Source organism: Thunnus thynnus, chromosome 23 (genome assembly GCF_963924715.1).
Source record: "Thunnus thynnus chromosome 23, fThuThy2.1, whole genome shotgun sequence".
NCBI classification, from domain to species: Eukaryota; Metazoa; Chordata; class Actinopteri; order Scombriformes; family Scombridae; genus Thunnus; species Thunnus thynnus.
In genome coordinates, this window is record NC_089539.1 from 24,153,290 (window position 1) to 24,174,089 (window position 20,800).

General features: G+C 38.2%; 1 protein-coding gene across 2 annotated transcripts in view; it reads right to left on the reverse strand.

Annotated features, from left to right (window-relative positions):
* Nucleotides 1-20,800, reverse strand: part of LOC137175613 (uncharacterized) — a 249,120-nt gene that overhangs the window by 117,341 nt on the left and 110,979 nt on the right. The window contains exons 19-24 of one of the 2 annotated variants that reach the window (XM_067581398.1): nt 18,212-18,385; nt 17,351-17,518; nt 13,744-13,920; nt 10,193-10,387; nt 9,329-9,499; nt 6,445-6,615 (exon numbers count right to left, since the gene is read on the reverse strand). In XM_067581398.1, the coding sequence (XP_067437499.1) occupies nt 6,445-6,615; nt 9,329-9,499; nt 10,193-10,387; nt 13,744-13,920; nt 17,351-17,518; nt 18,212-18,385 (1,056 nt within the window). The remainder of the gene's footprint in view (nt 1-6,444; nt 6,616-9,328; nt 9,500-10,192; nt 10,388-13,743; nt 13,921-17,350; nt 17,519-18,211; nt 18,386-20,800) is intronic. The other variant, XM_067581399.1, reaches the window with a different exon arrangement.

The following is a 20,800-nucleotide window of genomic DNA, read 5'->3' on the forward strand; positions in this document are numbered from 1 at the left end:
CAGTGAGCTTCAGCTCCTCCCATCAGGCCCACGTCTTCAGGCCTCCAGCTGCAAAAGTAACAGAGCGAGGAATTCCTTTATCCCATCAGCCATCGCTCTCTATAACACACAGCAGCACATAAAAACTCCTGGTACTCACAGCAGTACTGTAGTCAGTGCTGCACAGTGGAAAGTATGGTGTTGTGTATATTTCTGGGCTGCATTGTGTCTTCTCTCACATTGAATCTTTGTACTCCAGGAGCACTGCTGGACGCTGCTGTGTAGTAGTTTAGTGTATTTTATGAAGGATGTGTGCCATGTGTGGACTATGTCTTGGATTGCTTTTTTCTTCTTAGTGTGTGTTTTTCTTTTATTGTGTTTGTTAAGTTTTGGACAAACACTGCAAACCAATTTCCTTCTTAATCTTAATTTTTCTCTTTTTTTTGACATTTCATAGACAAAATGATGAATAGAGACATCTCTAACTAGATTTACTCTCCTCTCCTCACATGTTTTAAAATGTCTGTTTTCATGTATTTATTCCTCCTTGTTGTGTGTGTTCAGTCTGTATGGGCTGCTGTTTTCTTGTATCATCACATGGTGGCGCTGTTTCCTTGTTTGTATATTGAACTTGATTTCAGCAATAAAGTTAAAGAATAAAGAAAACACAGACAATCTAAAGTTAGTAAATTTCCTGGAAAGAACCAAGTACTTTAGCAGTAATTTATAGGTCAAATAAAGACAGTGTTCAGTTGGTTCACTTCCAATGAATGAATTCCAGTTGCTAAGCTAGCATAAGCTAAAGTCTTTTAGTCAGTTCACAGCAGGTCAGACAAACATGCAAACATGTTTCATCTGCAGAAAAACACACAATTCAACATATATGAGAATCAAGTTTCCAATAATAAATGACTGATGAATAAATATTAACTCAGGTGGAAATGGAAATCTATAAATAGACCAAATTACACAGAAATTTATTCCCTGGAAACTTTGAAGAAATTAATGAGAAATTATAAGAATAATGGAGCTTTAAAATAAAGCATAACCATAAACTCAGATGGCGTCCTGGTGGTCCAGTGGTTAGATAAAAAACATCTAACAGATCCACAGAAACAAAACAAAGAACACAGATTCAATCAAATATGCTTCATTTATACACAAAGACAGAAACAATAACTACAATAAAAATAGATTTTATACATGAAGCTGAAGCTTGACACAGAATAAAAACACTGCAAGTTCATTTATTTCCACAGATGTTTATTAGAATTTGGTCTTTGTTTCCCTCCACCATCATCCCACCACCCTCCCTTCACAAGTCTATAAAACTTCTCAAAACCAACGTTACACAATGTTTTACACAAAACTAACAAACATACAGGAAGAAAATAAACCAGTAAAACACACATTAGATTCACATTTTAGATGTACAGCATATAAAACAACAATAATCAGTAGATAAGTGGATAAAATGAGTTTGAAGAAGTGATTTAAAGGAAGATAATGACTTATCAGACTGAGCTCCTCAAACAGGTTGATCCAGAGCCCTGACAACAAAGACCAGGACCCAAATTTATCTGTGCTGATAATCAGCACTAATTCATTTCCCATCACTCAGTGTCAAGTTATAGAAAAACAAGCTGCATTCATGCAAATGGTGGCTTTATTTATTTCATGATTCATTAGTTTTAAACTGCTGATGGCAGAGATATATTTCAAAGAGCTGTAAAGACACATAAGTCAACAGCAGGTTTAGCTGGAGATGAGTTGGACAGTGGAGAAGATACATTTCATGTTTTAGTGAAGTTGTGCCCAAAGTCTGTTTGCATCATTATCACTGTGTGCAGTGTTGTACAATACATGCAAGATGCTGCACTAATGCAGAAAACAAGATGTAAAGGATGTGATTGGATAGAGCTGGATCACATGATCTCACCTACAAGTTTAAATTATATAGTTATTGTTAAAGCCTCCTGATTGGCTGACCAGTGTTTACTTACAGCCTGATGCAAATGACTTGTTAAATATCGTTATGAGATATAAACTATTCATTTCGACATCATATTTTTGCATCATCATCATCAACCTTTATTTAAACAGGGAGGGCCATTGAGAGCAAACTCTCTTTGACAAGGACGCCCTGAGTTCAGTACATATAAAAGAACATGAAAGTTACATTAAACATCAGCAACAAATCATATATAAGAACAATAGAAACAATAACAGTACATATAAAAACAATAAAAGCTCTTAAAAATGAAAATATCAACAGATTATACAACAAACAGGCCAAAGACATCAACATAAGGGACAACATCAATTCAAACACAACTGCATTCACACTGCTCTATGTCAGTCAGAAGAGATTTAAATTGATTAAAAAGGATTATTTTGTCTCATTTTACAAGCTTCTGCAGATTGTTTCACTTCGTACTTAAAAGCCAGTTTCACAATCTCAGTACTAACATGATAGTTAAAAAAACATATAAAAACATATAAAAGCATATAAAAGCTGGATACCTTTAATATTTACACACAGAGCAACTCTGAAATGTCATCTGGAGCCATGAAGAGCCTTTAAAAGTAATCAATCAAATCTTTCCAATCAATCCTAAAACAAACAGGTAACCAGTGAAGTGATGATAGAAATGGAGTAATATGATCTCTTTTCCTGCTTTTAGTTCAAAGTCTGACAGCAGCAGTGTTCTGTGCTGGTTTTATAGATATTATTTGAATATGTTTTAATGGTGAAAACAGGACTGGAACAGCTGCTGATATGATCATCAAAACTTAGACTGGAATCAAAAAATACAAAGTTTTTCACCACAGAACCAAGATATGATTTGACCTGCATGCAGGTTTTCTGGACCAATGATAAATTCTTTCTGAATTGAACTGAATGAAATTTGTGGACATCCAATCTGTCACATCTGTCACATCTGGGCCCGTATTTATCAAGTGTCTCAGAGCAGGAAATCACTCCTAACTGGCCAAAAATGATCAGAGTGACGCATCTCTGCTTCTACTTTTAGGAGAAAAAGCCTTTTATCAACTTTCCAAACTTGGTAAATGATTCGTATCTCTGCCAATATTTCAGAGCTGCAGGAGATGGAGTTCAGGCAGAGATATTCCCTGAGAGGAGAGATGTTTTGGGAACGCTTGATGACACTGAGCTTATTAAAAGATTGTTTGGACTAAAACAGAATCATTAGTGAGACTGACTTTGTGTGTGATGCAGAGGAGAACACATGATGTTTCTACACAACATCATTTAAATAAATACAGAACGTCCTCACAATGTTACACTTTATGGTAACGGAGAAAATGCAGCTGTGCAACAGTGACGATTCTGTCAGAAGCCACAATGATGGAAGTCATGAATCAAACTTTGATCTGGCTTAATGCACGTCGTAAAGATAATGAGCATGATGAGGGTCCTCAGTTACAGCCCACTAAAACTTTGATTTACACACAATCATGTCAGCTGCATAATGAAGGATATCTCAACTTCATTACAACAGCTCAAATATTTTATAGGCTTATTTTTTATTGAGGCTCCTTCAAATAACAGCAGAGCTACAGCCTGATATTTGAGAGAGGAGGATGCACCTGAACAATATATGTTTCTATTGTTACGCTGTATTTACCTTCATGTAGAGAACACAAGTTAACTTGGGGTGTAGTTGAAAGAGGAATTGGACAGTGGAAGAGAAGATGTTCTTCATGGAGAGGGTTTGCAACATGTGTCTGTGCAATATGTGCAAGATGCAGCACTATTACAGGCTGTGAAACCATGTGGCTGAACCAAGATTTCACATTTCACACAGCTGAGTCTAATTACCTGTTATCTTCATTAACATATAGGCTACATTTATCTCTCAGGCTTTCTTTACACTTTGTAAATATCATCTTATAATGAATTTTTGCATCATAGTTTTGTTCCATAACCTTGGTAAGTTACCTGCCTGGTTACCTGCTTATACACATAATATACCAAATTACCACTGTTTCATATTTCCAGCTGAGACTGTGAGAAAACTACAACACGTCATCATTATTTCTACTTTGCTGCTCTGACTGTGGTAAAACAGCCACGTCTCACTCTCTCCCAGGAGTAATCCGTCTCCTGCTGACAGTCACAGTAAATTCTCTTCTGCTTCATTAATTAGTTTTAGTCCTCGTTAACTCTCAGTGTGATTCTGAGACGCTTGATAAATATGGGCCCAGGGTCAGAGTCTGACTTATAAACACCTGTTTATTAATCTTTTCTGCATCAAACAGCTCATGTATAACACATCTGTAAAGTGCTGATTCAACAAAATCCAGAGATAACTGTTCAGTTTGTAGTCAGTTAAGAGACTTAAGTGAAGATGACAAAATCCAGATCCAGACTCTGGTCCAGATGGATCATCAGGATCCAGCTGATCCTCTCTCAACACACACTCCTGGATGTTCACTCACACTCTGACAGAGATCATCAGGACTCCAAGCTGATGAGAGAAGAAGAAACAACAGACGTCATAAATCAGTGTTTAGTGAGACTCACTTCATCAGCTGTCAGTCAGTGATGCAGCACATCCAGTATAAAGAGCAGCAGGGACTTCAGTCCTGTTCAGACCAGAAGTGGAACAGCTGTGCAGCGTAGCCTGCTTCCTCTCAGCTCTCATGTTAACGTGTTGGAGTGAACACACTGAGCTCCAAGCTCACACACCTGCACAGACTTTTGCTATCAAGTCTGTTTACTCTGCAGATTTCACTCAAGTACACAGAGGAAATAAAGTGCTGAGAGTCATGAACACATCATTACTGCAGAAACAGAGACATTCACTCATCAGTTTACTGATGGATTTACTGTTGATACATGTCAACTGTTAGAAAAGTTGAAAGCTACAGAGTCTCTGTGGGATTGAAGATCTTTCCTGCTGTTAAATCATCACATGACAATCAGTCAGAGCTCTCAGCTAAACAGCTGCTGTGATTCCTGGACTTCAGCAGAGGTTCTGGTCTGTATAAAGACCACATGGTTACTAAACGTAATGATGCTTGTGTGAAATCAGAGCCAGTGATTTGCAGGCTGCAGTCAGACTGATCTTAGAGCTCTGACAAAGATGAACTGATCAATTCTTTAGTGTTGAAATGAGAGAACAAACACTTTCAGATCAGATTTGATGGTAGGACAGTTTGATGATGAGGACCACTGTCTCTATACATCTTGTAAGGCTGTCAGCTGTAATCCAGCTTTATTTCCTGCAGACATGAACACAGCAACAACAGTCGTCTTCACATCAACTCAAACACATGATCACAACAAGCTTCTGGCTGATCTGATTGGCTGACTGTTCTCTCTCTCTCTGTCTTTCTGTCCAATCCTGAAGCCTGTCACCATTCTCCTCTCACAGCTTCACTGAGGAAAGCAGCCACTGAGAAGGTTGAAGGTTCACCAGGAAATACTGGATCTTTGCTTTGATACTAACTGTGTTTAATACAATACTGCTGAAACCAGCACAGACTGACTCCAACTCTCTACTCACAACAGAGTCTTCAGTCTACAGTCTGGACTCTCCTTAAGATCAGACAGCTGCTTCACGTCCGAGTCCTTCAGGTTATTTCCTCCTAGAAACAGACGTCTCAGATGGGATGAGGGGTTGGACTTCAGAGCTGAGGCCAGAGAAGCACAGCTGGTCTCTGACAAACTGCAGCGCATCAATCTGAATAAAGAATAAATGACGTGACTTTAGAAAACAAAGTTCATGCTTGAAATCATTCAATGTTTCATAATCTGTTCAGAGCTGAAGAAGGTTTAGAATGTAGAAGTTTAGAAAGTTGTAGATGTGATCTCTAGATCCCCTACGAGACAGCCAGAGTCAGCTGACCATCCTGAGTCACCACAGTCCCGTAAACTGCGGCGGGTCCACAGACTGAAACTATTCACGTCACGCTTTACGGGACTGTGGTGACTCAAGGCAGCTAATATAGCAGCTAGCATCTACGTTACAACAAGTAACCACTGCACACACACAACACAGAGCACATGTACATGTTTACTGAGTAAAGACACAAATGCAAAGATCCATCTCTGGATTTCAATAATCAATTATTGATCATTCAAATAAGAATCGAAATTGATCTGAAAATCTATTTTTTTGTCCTGAAGTTTAGAAGATGGAAACTCCAAACAGCTGAACCCAACAGGATGCAGGTTAAAAACTGTCAACTAGAAAAGATAAAAACAGAGTTTCAGAGGTTCAGAGTGAATTATCCAGTGTAGATTTTTCTTGTTATATGAAGGTTTTAAATGTGCAGCTCAACATTGTTCTGACAGTCAATGGACTAAACCACTGAAGAAGAAAATAGATCCTCAGTGTGGATCAGCATAATATCAGCTTTATGTCTGCAGTTTAGTGTCACCACAACTGTCACATCATATTAATCTCAGCACAGAAGTAAAAAATGGTGTCTGACCCCAGAGTCTCCAGTCTACAGTGTGGACTCTCCAGAAAATCACACAGCTGCTTCACGTCACACACGTCGTTTAGAGACAGATTCAGCTCTCTCAGATGGGATGAGGGGTTGGACTTCAGAGCTGAGGCCAGAGAAGCACAGCTGGTCTCTGACAAACTGCAGTTAATCAATCTGAATAAAGAATAAATGATGTAGATTAAAATCCATTTATAATCCAATCAGATGTGTTCAGGTTTTAAATGTGTAGTTCAACATTACTATGTCCTCATCAATCAGCTTTTCACTAAAATGAGCAGAGTAACTTTGTCATTGTGGATCATCATGATGTCAGCCTTCTACAGACATCATCCAAATGTCACCACAACATTCAGACACATATTCATGTCAACACTGATTCATAAAAAATACTTTAAACACCTGCATTTAGATCAGTGTGTGTGTGTGTTCTGAAGGATCAATATCAATGATCAGACATTATTCATTAAAACACATTAAATAATATAATAAAGAAATATTTCTCCTTCAACAAATAAACTTGATCTAGGGCTGTGTGGTTAATCAAATTTAACTTCCGATTACGATTTTGGCTTCCAACGATTATGAAAACAAGATAATGGAAATAAAACGATTATTGTTTATTATTGTCATTTCGCAGCGATGCTCTCGTTTTGTCTTGTGTTATAAATCCAGCAAACCTCTTTCCTTTACAGCGGTGCGCTTTCGCTCCTCCTTAAACGCCTCCGACAGGCGTTGAGCGTCTCTGTCCACAGACTAACCTGCCTTCACCAGGCTGACTGACAGCTGGGATTTACTGAACCTAAATAGTTTGCATGTCGGCTCCACGGGAAGAAATCAACAGTGTTTGTACTTATTGATTCATTGGTTTTATTTCCTCGCCCACTGTAGCGAGTGAATCTGCCTGTAGTGAAACCGGAGGTAACGTTAGCTGGGAGGCTAGCGGAGGCTAGCTGGCTGTGCTTCCCTCCGGTCATGCTGCGGCTAACGCTCCGCTAGCCTCCCAGCTAGCCCCGGCTCTCCGTCTGGATCCAACCGGAGCACCGAGCCCCGGTTTGTTATTCAGGTTAAAGTGGGAAGAAGCAGCGGGTCTGTCGGGCAGCTGAGTGAAGTGGAGCCTGTGGAGGAAACACCGGGACCGTCAGGATGAAACAGTCCGCAGAGGAGCTGCTGTGTTCGGCTGCAGAGATAGGAAACACCTCGGCTGACAGGATGTACCACTCTGTTGGAAAAAACGTTTTCTTTTTCTTCTTCTTTTTGGTTTATAACAGCTATTGGTAACCAGCGTATGAGGTGCATTACCGCCACCTTCTGCTTCGGACTGTGGACCAAAGATTAAATCCTGCACATTACTCCTGTCTGTCTAATAAACTCAAAGAAAACTACTGCTCCTCCCACTTGGCAGGTTCATGTGTTTTAATGCTGAGCTCCTGAACTCCAGTCTTCATAAGTTCTTCCTTCATATATTGTCTTTCTTGATCATTAGTACAATCTATGATTGCAGGTGTAATAGCCTCCTCAGCCAGGTGGAAAAAAATATGTGCACATATATCAGCATTGGCAAAAATGAGTCAAAAAATAATTGTGTTAAATAATCGTGATTATGATTTTTGCCATAATCGAGCAGCCCTACCGTCTATACAAACTCATGTTGTTCAGCCAAACACAAGTAAAGATGTCAAAAGACTAAAACACGACACATTTATATGTTTTAGGTCTACATGTGCAAAACAGTTGAGCAAGAATAATAAAAGACCTGCATCACTTGCAAGAGCTTCATCATTATGTACATTTAAAACACATAAATGCTATCCCATAATGCAACACATGGACTGTCAGTACCTGCTGTTTCAACTTTATCACTTTGAGCACAGACAGCAGAAACTGAAAGTCTGCTCATTAGTTCATCTGCACTGTTTGTATTTGTGTTGACATCAGTCTGATACCTGCAGACAGCTGCTGGCTGGCGTTAGCTCCCCGGCAGGTAGAGACAGACTGAATACAGTAGAATCTGCACACTGTTCAGTCCACTTCCACGCTTTCACATCTCGTAGTCAGAGATAATATCTCGTTAACAAACACAAACCCAGAGCTCAGATCAGTGTGTGGAGTCTTTTTTCAGTCTGTTCCTCTTGTAGATGTGATCTCTAGATCCCCTACGAGACAGCCAGAGTCAGCTGACCATCCTGAGTCACCACAGTCCCGTAAACTGCGGCGGGTCCACAGACTGAAACTATTCACGTCACGGTTTACGGGACTGTGGTGACTCAAGGCAGCTAATATAGCAGCTAGCATCTACGTTACTTTTACACTTAAAATAAGATTTTTGTGCACGTTGTAATAATTCGATTTAAACAAAGTGGACATTTTACACATCATGCTGCTCTAACTGAACCATTTACAACAAGTAACCACTGCACACACACAACACAGAGCACATGTACATGTTTACTGAGTAAAGACACAAATGCAAAGATCCATCTCTGGATTTCAATAATCAATTATTGATCATTCAAATAAGAATCACAATTAATCTGAAAATCTATTTTTTTGTCCTAAAGTTTAGAAGATGGAAACTCCAAACAGCTGAACCCAACAGGATGCAGGTTCAAAACTGTCAACTAGAAAAGATAAAAACAGAGTTTCAGAGGTTCAGAGTGAATTATCCAGTGTAGATTTTTCTTGTTATATGAAGGTTTTAAATGTGCAGCTCAACATTGTTCTGACAGTCAATGGACTAAACCACTGAAGAAGAAAATAGATCCTCAGTGTGGATCAGCATAATATCAGCTTTATGTCTGCAGTTTAGTGTCACCACAACTGTCACATCATATTAATCTCAGCACAGAAGTAAAAAATGGTGTCTTACTCCAGATCCTCCAGTCTACAGTGTGGACTCTCCAGAAAATCACACAGCTGCTTCACGTCACACACGTCGTTGTGAGACAGATTCAGATGTCTCAGATGGGATGAGGGGTTGGACTTCAGAGCTGAGACCAGAGAAGCACAACTGATCTCTGACAACCTGCAGAGCCACAATCTGAATAAAGAATAAATGATGTAGATTAAAATCCATTTATAATCCAATCAGATGTGTTCAGGTTTTAAATGTGTAGTTCAACATTACTATGTCCTCATCAATGAGCTTTTCACTAAAATGAGCAGAGTAACTTTGTCATTGTGTTATTGTGGATCATCATGATGTCAGCCTTCTACAGACATCATCCAAATGTCACCACAACATTCAGACACATATTCATGTCAACACTGATTCATAAAAAATACTTTAAACACCTGCATTTAGATCAGTGTGTGTGTGTGTGTGTGTGAGAGAGAGAGAGAGAGATTATTGTGAAGGATCAATATTAATTATCAGACATTATTGTGTAAAAAACATTAAATAATATAATAAAGAAATATTTCTCCTTCAGCAAGTAAACTTGATCAATTTAAAACAGATATTAGTTGAGAGGATCTTCTGTATACAGATGTGACTCTTTACCAAAAGTTATAAGCATTAATTTACTTTAACAACTAACAGTGGACATTTTCTACACTTTCTTTAAGAATCAGTCATCTTTTATAACTACAGACTAAACTTTGTACAGTAAAAAAATGAAAATATGGAAAAAAGAAAATGAACTTCATGGATGTAAGTTATGTATGTACATAAATTAGGTTCAGTTGTTAAACATTAAGATCAACAATAGTAACAGACAGTCAGTGAACTGACCCCAGAGTCTCCAGTCTACAGTCTGGACTCTCCAGAAAATCACACAGTAGCTTCACGTCTGATTCCGGAAACTTCATTCTTGAGCTTGACATGAAGTCTTCAGAGAGATCCAGCTTTCTCAGATGGGAGGGGTTGGACTTCAGAGCTGAGGCCAGAGAAGCACAGCTGATCTCTGACAAACTGCAGTCAGTCAATCTGAATAAAGAATAAATGATGTAGATTAAAATCCATTTATAATCCAATCAGATGTGTTCAGGTTTTAAATGTGTAGTTCAACATTACTATGTCCTCATCAATGAGCTTTTCACTAAAATGAGCAGAGTAACTTTGTCATTGTGTTATTGTGGATCATCATAATATCAGCCAGAGCGGCGCCAGACAATTATCAGCAGGGGGGCACAAGGTCGTCACCGGTGGGCACTCCTTTTTACATGCTCATAGATCAGACATTTCCTTCTTTTTTTTTGGTAGTTTAACGTAAATGAGTCAGATGAATGGCTTTCTATACATAAAAGAAGAAATAACACAATAAAGTGGAAACTGCTTATATTGATCACATCTGTCTGGATCAAATTGATCACTATCAACAGATGATTATTATAACTGATTTTTAAACATTTTTTCTTTATTTCTCATGCAGAATACCATCTAATTGACATTTGTATATTTATTACATGAATATAAAGTAATGAAACGAGCAGCTTCTCTATTTAATGAATTTTACTGACTGTTTCAAAATACAGTACAGCTGTTTAAACGCTGGTTGTTGTGTCGCTGCTGCATCTCGTTGGCTGGTTTTTGGCAGTTTGTCATGAGCTTCGAGGAAACAACGTTTTTCATTGAGAGAAAATGATTTTCTTTTTCCCGTCATGATTTCAATGTGCAGGCAGCAGCAGCCTCAGGTCACCAGCTGGAAGCAGACGGGTTACCACGAGGCAGTAATGGTGCCGCAGCCGCCAGGAACATATCAAACATGTTTCATGGGAGTAAAATAAAAAAAAATAGAATTACTGAAGTTGTACAATTTTTTCCATATGTTTTCATGTATGAAAAGACCCAAAATGAACACTGTACTTGATTAGTATAAGCAAACTATTTAAACAACATTTGTATAAGAATGATTCAGTCTCAAGCTTTGTGATCCATATAAGCGATTGATCACTGTAACTGTGATCAATACAGGCGGTTTCCACTGTAATAACCAAACCAACACTGCATAACTCTTGAAACAAATTGAACAATGAATATGTTACAGTTCAGAACTTCCTCACAGAAACCACAATCCTAACATGCCACGGCGGGCCAGGATAAATAACACTGGCTTACCTGCGGCTACTATTCCTACACAAGGCCGAGTCTTCTGGGCTTTGAGTTGGAAAGGTTGATTATGTCATTGTAATCACAAGTCTCAGTTAGTTCTCTTTCAAAAGACAAAAACGTCAAGTTGTTCAGGTGTCCAGTCAACATGGATGATCTGATGCGCATCTGGATCTGTTGTTACACCGTATTTGGTGACTGAAGGGTCCTTTAGAGTAGGAATGTGCGATTAATCGAATTTTATTTTTTTGGCTTCCAACGATTATGAAAACAAGATAATGGAGATAAAACGATTATTGTTTATTATTGTCATTTCGCAGTGATGCTCTCGTTTTGTCTTGTGTTATAAATCCAGCAAACCTCTTTCCTTTACAGCGGTGCGCTTTCGCTCCTCCTTAAACGCCTCCGACAGGCGTTGAGCGTCTCTGTCCACAGACTAACCTGCCTTCACCAGGCTGACTGACAGCTGGGATTTACTGAACCTAAATAGTTTGCATGTCGGCTCCACGGGAAGAAATCAACAGTGTTTGTACTTATTGATTCATTGGTTTTATTTCCTCGCCCACTGTAGCGAGTGAATCTGCCTGTAGTGAAACCGGAGGTAACGTTAGCTGGGAGGCTAGCGGAGGCTAGCTGGCTGTGCTTCCCTCCGGTCATGCTGCGGCTAACGCTCCACTAGCCTCCCAGCTAGCCCCGGCTCTCCGTCTGGATCCAACCGGAGCACCGAGCCCCGGTTTGTTATTCAGGTTAAAGTGGGTAGAAGCAGCGGATCTGTCGGGCAGCTGAGTGAAGTGGAGCCTGCGGAGGAAACACCGGGACCGTCAGGATGAAACAGTCCGCAGAGGAACTGCTGTGTTCGGCTGCAGAGATAGGAAACACCTCGACTGACAGGATGTACCACTCTGTTTGAAAAAACGTTTTCTTTTTGGTTTATAACAGCTATTGGCAACCAGCGTATGAGGTGCATTACCGCCACCTTCTGCTTCGGACTGTGGACCAAAGATTAAATCCTGCACATTACTCCTGTCTGTCTGATAAACTCAAAGAAAACTACTGGTCCTCCCACTTGGCAGGTTCATGTGTTTTAATGCTGAGCTCCTGAACTCCAGTCTTCATAAGTTCTTCCTTCATATATTGTCTTTCTTGATCATTAGTACAATCTATGATTGCAGGTGTAATAGTCTCCTCAGCCAGGTGGATAAAATGTGCACATATATCGGCATCGGCAAAAATGAGATGGAAAATATTGGATATCGGTAAAAAATCCAATATCGTGCATGCCTAAAACACATATACAGCCAGATATTTCTGTGATTTAAACAGCTGTCTGTGCAGATTACGCTTCACTAAATGCAACAGAAATAAAAAAAATAAAACATGGGGTCTCCGTGAGACACTCAGAGTCAGTGTTGACTGCTACATTTAATAAAATGGAAGCGTTTCTGTTCCATGAGTCAAAATGAAATTGTGTTAAATACTTGTGATCTCAATATTGACCAAAATAATCGTGAGTATGATATTTGCCATAATCGAACAGCCCTACTTTAAAGCCAACAAATGTCTCACAACCATCCTGCTGTGACTTCACTTAAAGGCACGGCCTGGTCCCAACATGCTTCATCCTCTGGACGTGTTTTTGTTAAAAAGTGCCTCAAACATAACTGCTTAGCCACAGTTTCCAACTTTCATCTAGCTGTTAGCTACATGAAACTGCGGTGTGACAGTGCGTGTGCGATGTAGCTTAACTTCAGTCACGTACAGTAAGACAGGAAGTTTCCATGAATCTGAAGTTTGGGTGGGGCACAAAATCCCAATTGGACAGACAGTGCCCCCCAGTGCCCCCCTGTCCTGCTGGCTGTGATGTCAGCCTTCTACAGATATCCAAATGTCACCACAACATTCAGACACATATTCATGTCAACACTGATTTATAAAAAATACTTTAAACACCTGTATTGATCTCTGCACCTGGATCTCTGTGTCCCTGTGTGTATGTGTGTGTGTGTTCTAAAAAATAAATATCAATTATCAGACATTATTCATTAAACACATTAAATAAAATAATAAAGAAATATTTCTCCGTCAGCAAGTAAACTTGATCAATTTAAAACAGATATTAGTTGAGAGGATCTTCTGTATACAGATGTGACTCTTTACCAAAAATTATAAACATTCATTTACTTTAAAAACTAACAGTGGACATTTTCTACAGTTTCTACAGTCAGTGAACTGACCTTAGAGTCTCCAGTCTACAGTCTGGACTCTCCTTAAGATCAGACAGCTGTTTCATGTCCGAGTCCTTCAGGTTATTTCCTCTTAGATTCAGCTCTCTCAGATGGGATGAGGGGTTGGACTTCAGAGCTGAGGCCAGAGAAGCACAGCTGATCTCTGACAAACTGCAGCCACTCAATCTGAATAAAGAATAAATGACGTCACTTTAGAAAACAAAGTTCATGTTTGAAATCATGCAAAGTTTCATAATCTGTTCAGAGCTGAAGAAGGTTTAGAATGTGGAAGTTTAGAAAATGGAAACTCCAAACAGCTGAACCCAACAGGATGCAGGTTAAAGACTTTAAAATACAAACAGTGAAAAAGAGCTCTCATTAATATTAATGACAACATGCTGCTACTTCAATAAAGACGTAGTGACTTCACCTCTTAAACTCTGCAGCTCCACCAGTGACTCCATCTATACAAACTCATGTTGCTCAGCCAAACACAAGTTAAAAATCCACATGAATATTTCAGATTCTACTCAAGATCCCAACATTTATAATGATATCAAATATGTCAGCATGGATGTTGGGAAAATAGGAGGAAATTGATGTTCAACATATCGACATTATTTACATTTAATGGAATGATGTCGCCATGAAAAAAATCACAGCATCTTGTGTTTAAATATTTCTGTTAATATAAACACTGCACAGCTTCATAATAGTGTTGGAACAAGTAAATACTGGATATTATATTTGTTGCTGTCTGATTGAGGTTTTTGGTTTAAATTTAAAGAACAAAATTTAAAGTGAAGTAGGGCTGGGCAATTAACCGAAAATGTATCAAGACCAACATTAAGACCCTCTCACTGACTTAATCTTTCTCATGTTGGTTAAGTCGGTTAATAATTTCCTCAATGTGTGCGTTCATGAACTGTCCCTTTAAAACAATACTATGTTGTGTTCAGTCATGTGCCTCTGCCCCGTCCAACTAACGTTAGTGCGAGTTCACTCAAAGCAAGTTGGCACCATGGATGACACAAGCACTAACACTGAGCCAACAAATAGGCCTCAACCTGAGCAGCTTATGACTAAAAAGAATACCGTGTCCGTGGTTTGGACACATTTCAGCTTCAGTGAAGACGACAAAGAGCAAAAATAAGTCAAATGTAAACACTTTGGAAAAACAATTTCAGTGACCAAAGGTAACACCATCAATCTGTTTAATCACTTGGAACACAACCACATTACCCAATATGAAGAGTTCATGGCTCAAAAAAAGAGAGAGACTGACAAACGCTAAAGCGCTTCCACAAAGCAGCTGACACTAACACAAGCATTTACAAATGCCGCACATTATGCAAAGGATTCAAGAAGATGGAAAGAAATAACTGATGCTATTGCATATTACATCATGAAGGATATAGATCCCGTAGCCACTGTGGAACATAGTGGGTTTAAACATCTTTTTAAACCCTTGACAAAAGATACACTGTGCCATTGCAAAAATATTTTTCCCAAACAGCGGTGCCCAACATGTACAAAACATGTCGTGAGAAGGTAGCTGCTGAACTCAAATCTGTTCAGTACTTTGTAGGAACGTCTGATCTCTGGTCAAGTACAAGGATGGAGCCATACTTGAGCCTTACGTCGCACTACATTGATGATGAATGGAACCTACGCAACAGATGCCTGAAGACGGCATATTTTGCAGATGATGACACATCAGAAATGATTGCACAGGGCCTGAGAAATATGCTGTCTGCATGGGACCTCATGGAATAGAACCTCATGACCATTACGACAGACAACAGCACTAATGTCGTCAAAGCTACACAGCTCAATGGACGGACACGGGAGCAATGTTTTGGACACAGGTTGCACCTGGCAATCGATAGGCAACACATCAGCTGATCAGACACTATGCTACAGTTGAGCTAGAGCTATCTTTTAGTTCACTTTAAATAAATACTGTAACAATAATAATTAACTATTCATATAGCACTTTTCTTAATGTTACAATGTGCTTCATATTACAATGTTAACTTCACATTACAATGTAAAACAACGCTACAATGAGTCATCATTAAAGTAGAAATAAAAATTACTCTAGAAGTCTGTTATTAATCTATTATTAATTAAGTAGCTTTGAATCAAGAGATTTCTCCTCATCTATTATTTTGCAAGTTTGTTAAGTCTTTAGGTATAAGTCAAACCCTCAATAAAATAATAATTCATCTTTTCATGTGTGTGTATTTCAGAAAATGCAATGGAAGATCAACGTGTGCAGCAGGAAATGAGGGTTTGCAAAAAGATTGTCAGTGCTTTTTCCTATAGTTGGAAAAAGAAGAAGGCGCTTGTGAAGGCACAACAAGAGCTGAACCTGCCACAACACAAGTTGAAAACTGCATGTGCCACCAGATGGGGATCAATGCAAATGATGACTGCAAGGATCCTTGAGCAAAAGAAAGCCATCACACAGGTCCTCGCTGATAATGAGAAATCAAGGCAACTTGTTCCATCTTGGGCTGACCTGGATGTCTTAGAGGCTGTCAACAAAGCTCTCTCCCCATTGATGGAGTTCACAGATGTCCTGTCAGGAGAAGAGTATGTGACCATTTCATTTGTGAACTCTGTCCTACACATCCTCCATTCATGAGTGCTGGCTGAGGAGGAAGATGACATGGAGCTGACTAAAACAATCTAAACCTGCATCCTTGAGTACCTTAAGGAGAAGTTCTCAGAACCCATCACAGAAGAGCTACTGGAAGCATACACTTCTGCACACCATGTTCCCACCATTCAGGAAGAAGTCAGAACAGAGATGATGGAGTCAGCAGCTGCAGTCCACAGGGAAAGTATCCCAGAGAGCACAGAGCCGTCTACGTCTTCATCAGAAGCAAAGAAGCTTAATCAGCAGTGTTGCATTAACATTTTCACACATGGTGTTATTTAAAATAATTTATTTTGTTTGCAAGAGATGCAAGTTATTATTTTCTACTTTTTTTTTTTTAGGGAACTTGCTTTTTACTTTAGAACTAAAATGTGACCTTTTTCACAAGACATCTCCATTTCAAGTGATGTGTGCTTTGATTTCAACTGTTTGAAATATTCAATAAATAACCATAAATAGTATATCTGTGTGTGTTTCAAAAATTAATTAAAAAACACAAAGTTAACATATGTTTCATTGGAAAAAAATATCCCAGTAGTTCAGCATGTTTACAGTACAGACCTTGTCAGAGAACTATGAGGGCAGTGTAAAAAAAAAAAGCATATAAAAAAAATAATTGTTCATTAATCATAATCGAGGTAAAAGTTTGAAATAATCCTGATATTGATTTAGTCATATCGCCCAGCCCTGAAGTGAAGGTGAAATTTAATGTAAAAATCAAGAGTTTCAGGGGTTCAGAGTGAATTATCCAGTGTAGATTTTTCTTGTTATATGAAGGTTTTAAATGTGCAGCTCAACATTGTTCTGACAGTCAATGGACTAAACCACTGAAGAAGAAAATAGATCCTCAGTGTGGATCAGCATAATATCAGCTTTATGTCTGCAGTTTAGTGTCACCACAACTGTCACATCATATTGATCTCAGCAGAGAAGTAAAAAATGGTGTCTTACTCCAGATACTCCAGTCTACAGTGTGGACTCTCCAGAAAATCACACAGCTGCTTCACGTCACACACGTCGTTTCCAGACAGATCCAGATGTCTCAGATGGGAGGGGTTGGACTTCAAAGCTGAGACCAGAGAAGCACAGCTGGTCTCTGACAACCTGCAGGAACTCAATCTGAATAAAGAATAAATGATGTAGATTAAAATCCATTTATAATCCAATCAGATGTGTTCAGGTTTTAAAGGTGTAGTTCAACATTACTATGTCCTCATCAATGAGTTTTTCACTAAAAAATTGTGTTATTGTGGATCATCATGATGTCAGCCTTCTACAGACATCATCCAAATGTCACCACAACATTCAGACACATATTCATGTCAACACTGATTCATAAAAAATACTTTAAACACCTGCATTTAGATCAGTGTGTGTGTGTGTGTGTGTGTGTGTGTGTGTGTGTGTGTGTGTGTGTGTGTGTGTGTGTTCTAAGAAATAAATGTCAATGATCAGACATTATTGTGTAAAAAACATTAAATAATATAATAAAGAAATATTTCTCTTTCAGCAAGTAAACTTGATCAATTTAAAACAGATATTAGTTGAGAGGATCTTCTGTATACAGATGTGACTCTTTACCAAAAGTTATAAACATTCATTTACTTTAACAACTAACAGTGGACATTTTCTACAGTTTCTTTAAGAATCAGTCATCTTTTATAACTACAGACTAAACTTTGTACAGTAAAAAAATGAAAATATGGAAAAAAGAAAATGAACTTCATGGATGTAAGTTATGTATGTTCATGAATTAGGTTCAGTTGTTAAACATTAAGATCAACAATAGTAACAGACAGTCAGTGAACTGACCTCAGAGTCTCCAGTCTACAGTCTGGACTCTCCAGAAAATCACACAATAGTTTTAATCCTGAGTCTTTCAGGTCGTTTCCTCTTAGATCAAGATGTCTCAGATGGGAGGGGTTGGACTTCAAAGCTGAGACCAGAGAAGCACAGCTGGTCTCTGACAACCTGCAGAGCCACAATCTGAATAAAGAATAAATGATGTAGATTAAAATCTATTTATAATCCAATCAGATGTGTTCAGGTTTTAAATGTGTAGTTCAACATTACTATGTCCTCATCAATGAGTTTTTCACTAAAATGAGCAGAGTAACTTTGTGTTATTGTGGATCATCATGATGTCAGCCTTCTACAGACATCATCCAAATGTCACCACAACATTCAGACACATATTCATGTCAACACTGATTCATTAGATTAGATATTTTTTTAGTTTGAACATGTTAAAATAGCAAAATAAAATATATAGGCAGCAAAACAAAAGAAATAAAAATAACAGCAAACTTTCAGTAAGCAACACAAATAATAACCATTCAATGAAACTTTTCTAGTCCTACCCCTTTTTATAATTTATCAATCAAATCAAAGCTAAAAAACATTCAAAACAACACAAGAGAATAAAGATAACTTGCATAGAACCAATAACAACAAACAAAAACAACACAAGTCAAAAAGACACTCTGTACCAAATCATATTATTCCAGACCACCTCTTTGTTCATCCATTCTATATCTGTTCAATATGTTATTTTTAAAGATTTGTTTAAACTTACTTAATGTTCTACATGTTTTCATCTCTTGCTTGTTCCATAGATTAACTCCCTTTATTGTGATAAAAATGACAATAATAATAATAATAACAATAACAATACTACTACTACTACTACTACTACTACTACTAATAATAATAATAACAATAATAACAATAATAATATTTATTGAGTTGACTTCCATGAGTTCATTCATAAAATTGATTCATAAAATGCTGCTGAACTCATTCAAGTCTGAAATTAGAGGATCAATATGAAATCAGACATGTTGAACTAAACCTGTTCATTATTTATTACATGACCTCCTTCTTCCTGTATTTGGTAGTTTAGTAGGTTTGTGTAATTAAAACATGTTATTGGTGGCAGTAATGATTCCTCCTGTCCATGCTGACTGTGAAGTGGTCTCTTCCTAACACAGCTACACTGTAGGAAATGAGTTCATAAGTTCAGCTGAAGCTGATATGAGGCTTTGACAGTTTGGTAGACTCCCACTTGATTTGTCTGACTCAAAGTTACAGACTATTTAGTTCAAAATTCCCTCTTTGAGTTATGATCCCTCCACTGCAGCTCAGCAAGGAAACACTGAAGAAACACAAAAATACTTACTTGATATGTGTAACTCAGACTGCTGAAGACTCATATTAGTTTAAACTTTGGAAATCATTTTTACATTTAAATTCTAAATTCAATTTAAATTCTACAGATTTGTGCTCAAGGAAATCCCAAAAATGTATTAACCAAACATGTGAACTTCAGTGAAGGATTTGAATTGAATATATAGAAAAAACTGCCAAAGCTACAGCCAGTGAACTGACCTCAGAGTCTCCAGTCTACAGTTTGGACTCTCCAGTCCAGCAGATAGAGGCTTAAATCTTGAACCAGTCGGATCATCCTTCAGGAAGTTTGCACTCAGGTCAAGCTCTCTCAGATGGGAGGGGTTGGACTTCAGAGCTGAGGCCACAACTTCAAAGTGAGTCTCTGAGAGTTCACAGCCAGAAAGTCTGTAATGACACATATATGACAACATATGTTATCATGAAAGAGGACACTTTATATTTACTTCCTGCATTTGATGACAAAACAGTTTGACATTCCCTATTTTGATTAACATTTGCTCTTCACATCAGTGATTCAGCTCATCTTTTTTAAAATATATATTTTTTTTCTGAGGCATTTTATTCCTTTAATGTAAAGCGACAGTTGCGAGATAACAGGAAACGAGAGGAGAGAGAGAGAGACAGGGAATGACATGCAACAAAGGTCAGCCACCTGAATCAAACCACTGATATTGTGATTATATGACATGTATCTTAACCAGTAGGCTACCAGAGCACTCCTAGTTCAGCTAATCGTATCTCACTGTGCTTGGATGAAACAAAAATTGTCATCACTCTCTCTCATACCTGCAGACTTTTAATCTTTGTTTTGCTTTAATCTTGCAGATGAAGGGAGAGAAAATGGAGTTACATTGAGGCTTCCATAATGTGCTCAGTCTGTCTGTGTGATCTGATCCCATGTCTGTCTCCACAAAGTCAGCATGAGGCATCTTGATAAGAAAAACATTTTTACTGTCCACTATTTTTAGTTTTTAATTTGACTGCAGGATATTTTTACTCAGTTCAACTCAGTGAACAGTTACAGTTGAGAAAGATCATCTCTCATTGCTACCTGCTGTTGTCAGGTTCACATCCATAAGCAGCAAAATTTAGTGACAGTTGACAAACACAAATGAAACAAATGGCTTGACAATATTAGACCTGTACATAATCAAATATTAATGTAATTCAATATTTAGATGTGCAGGACAGACGACTGCATGATGTTTAGTT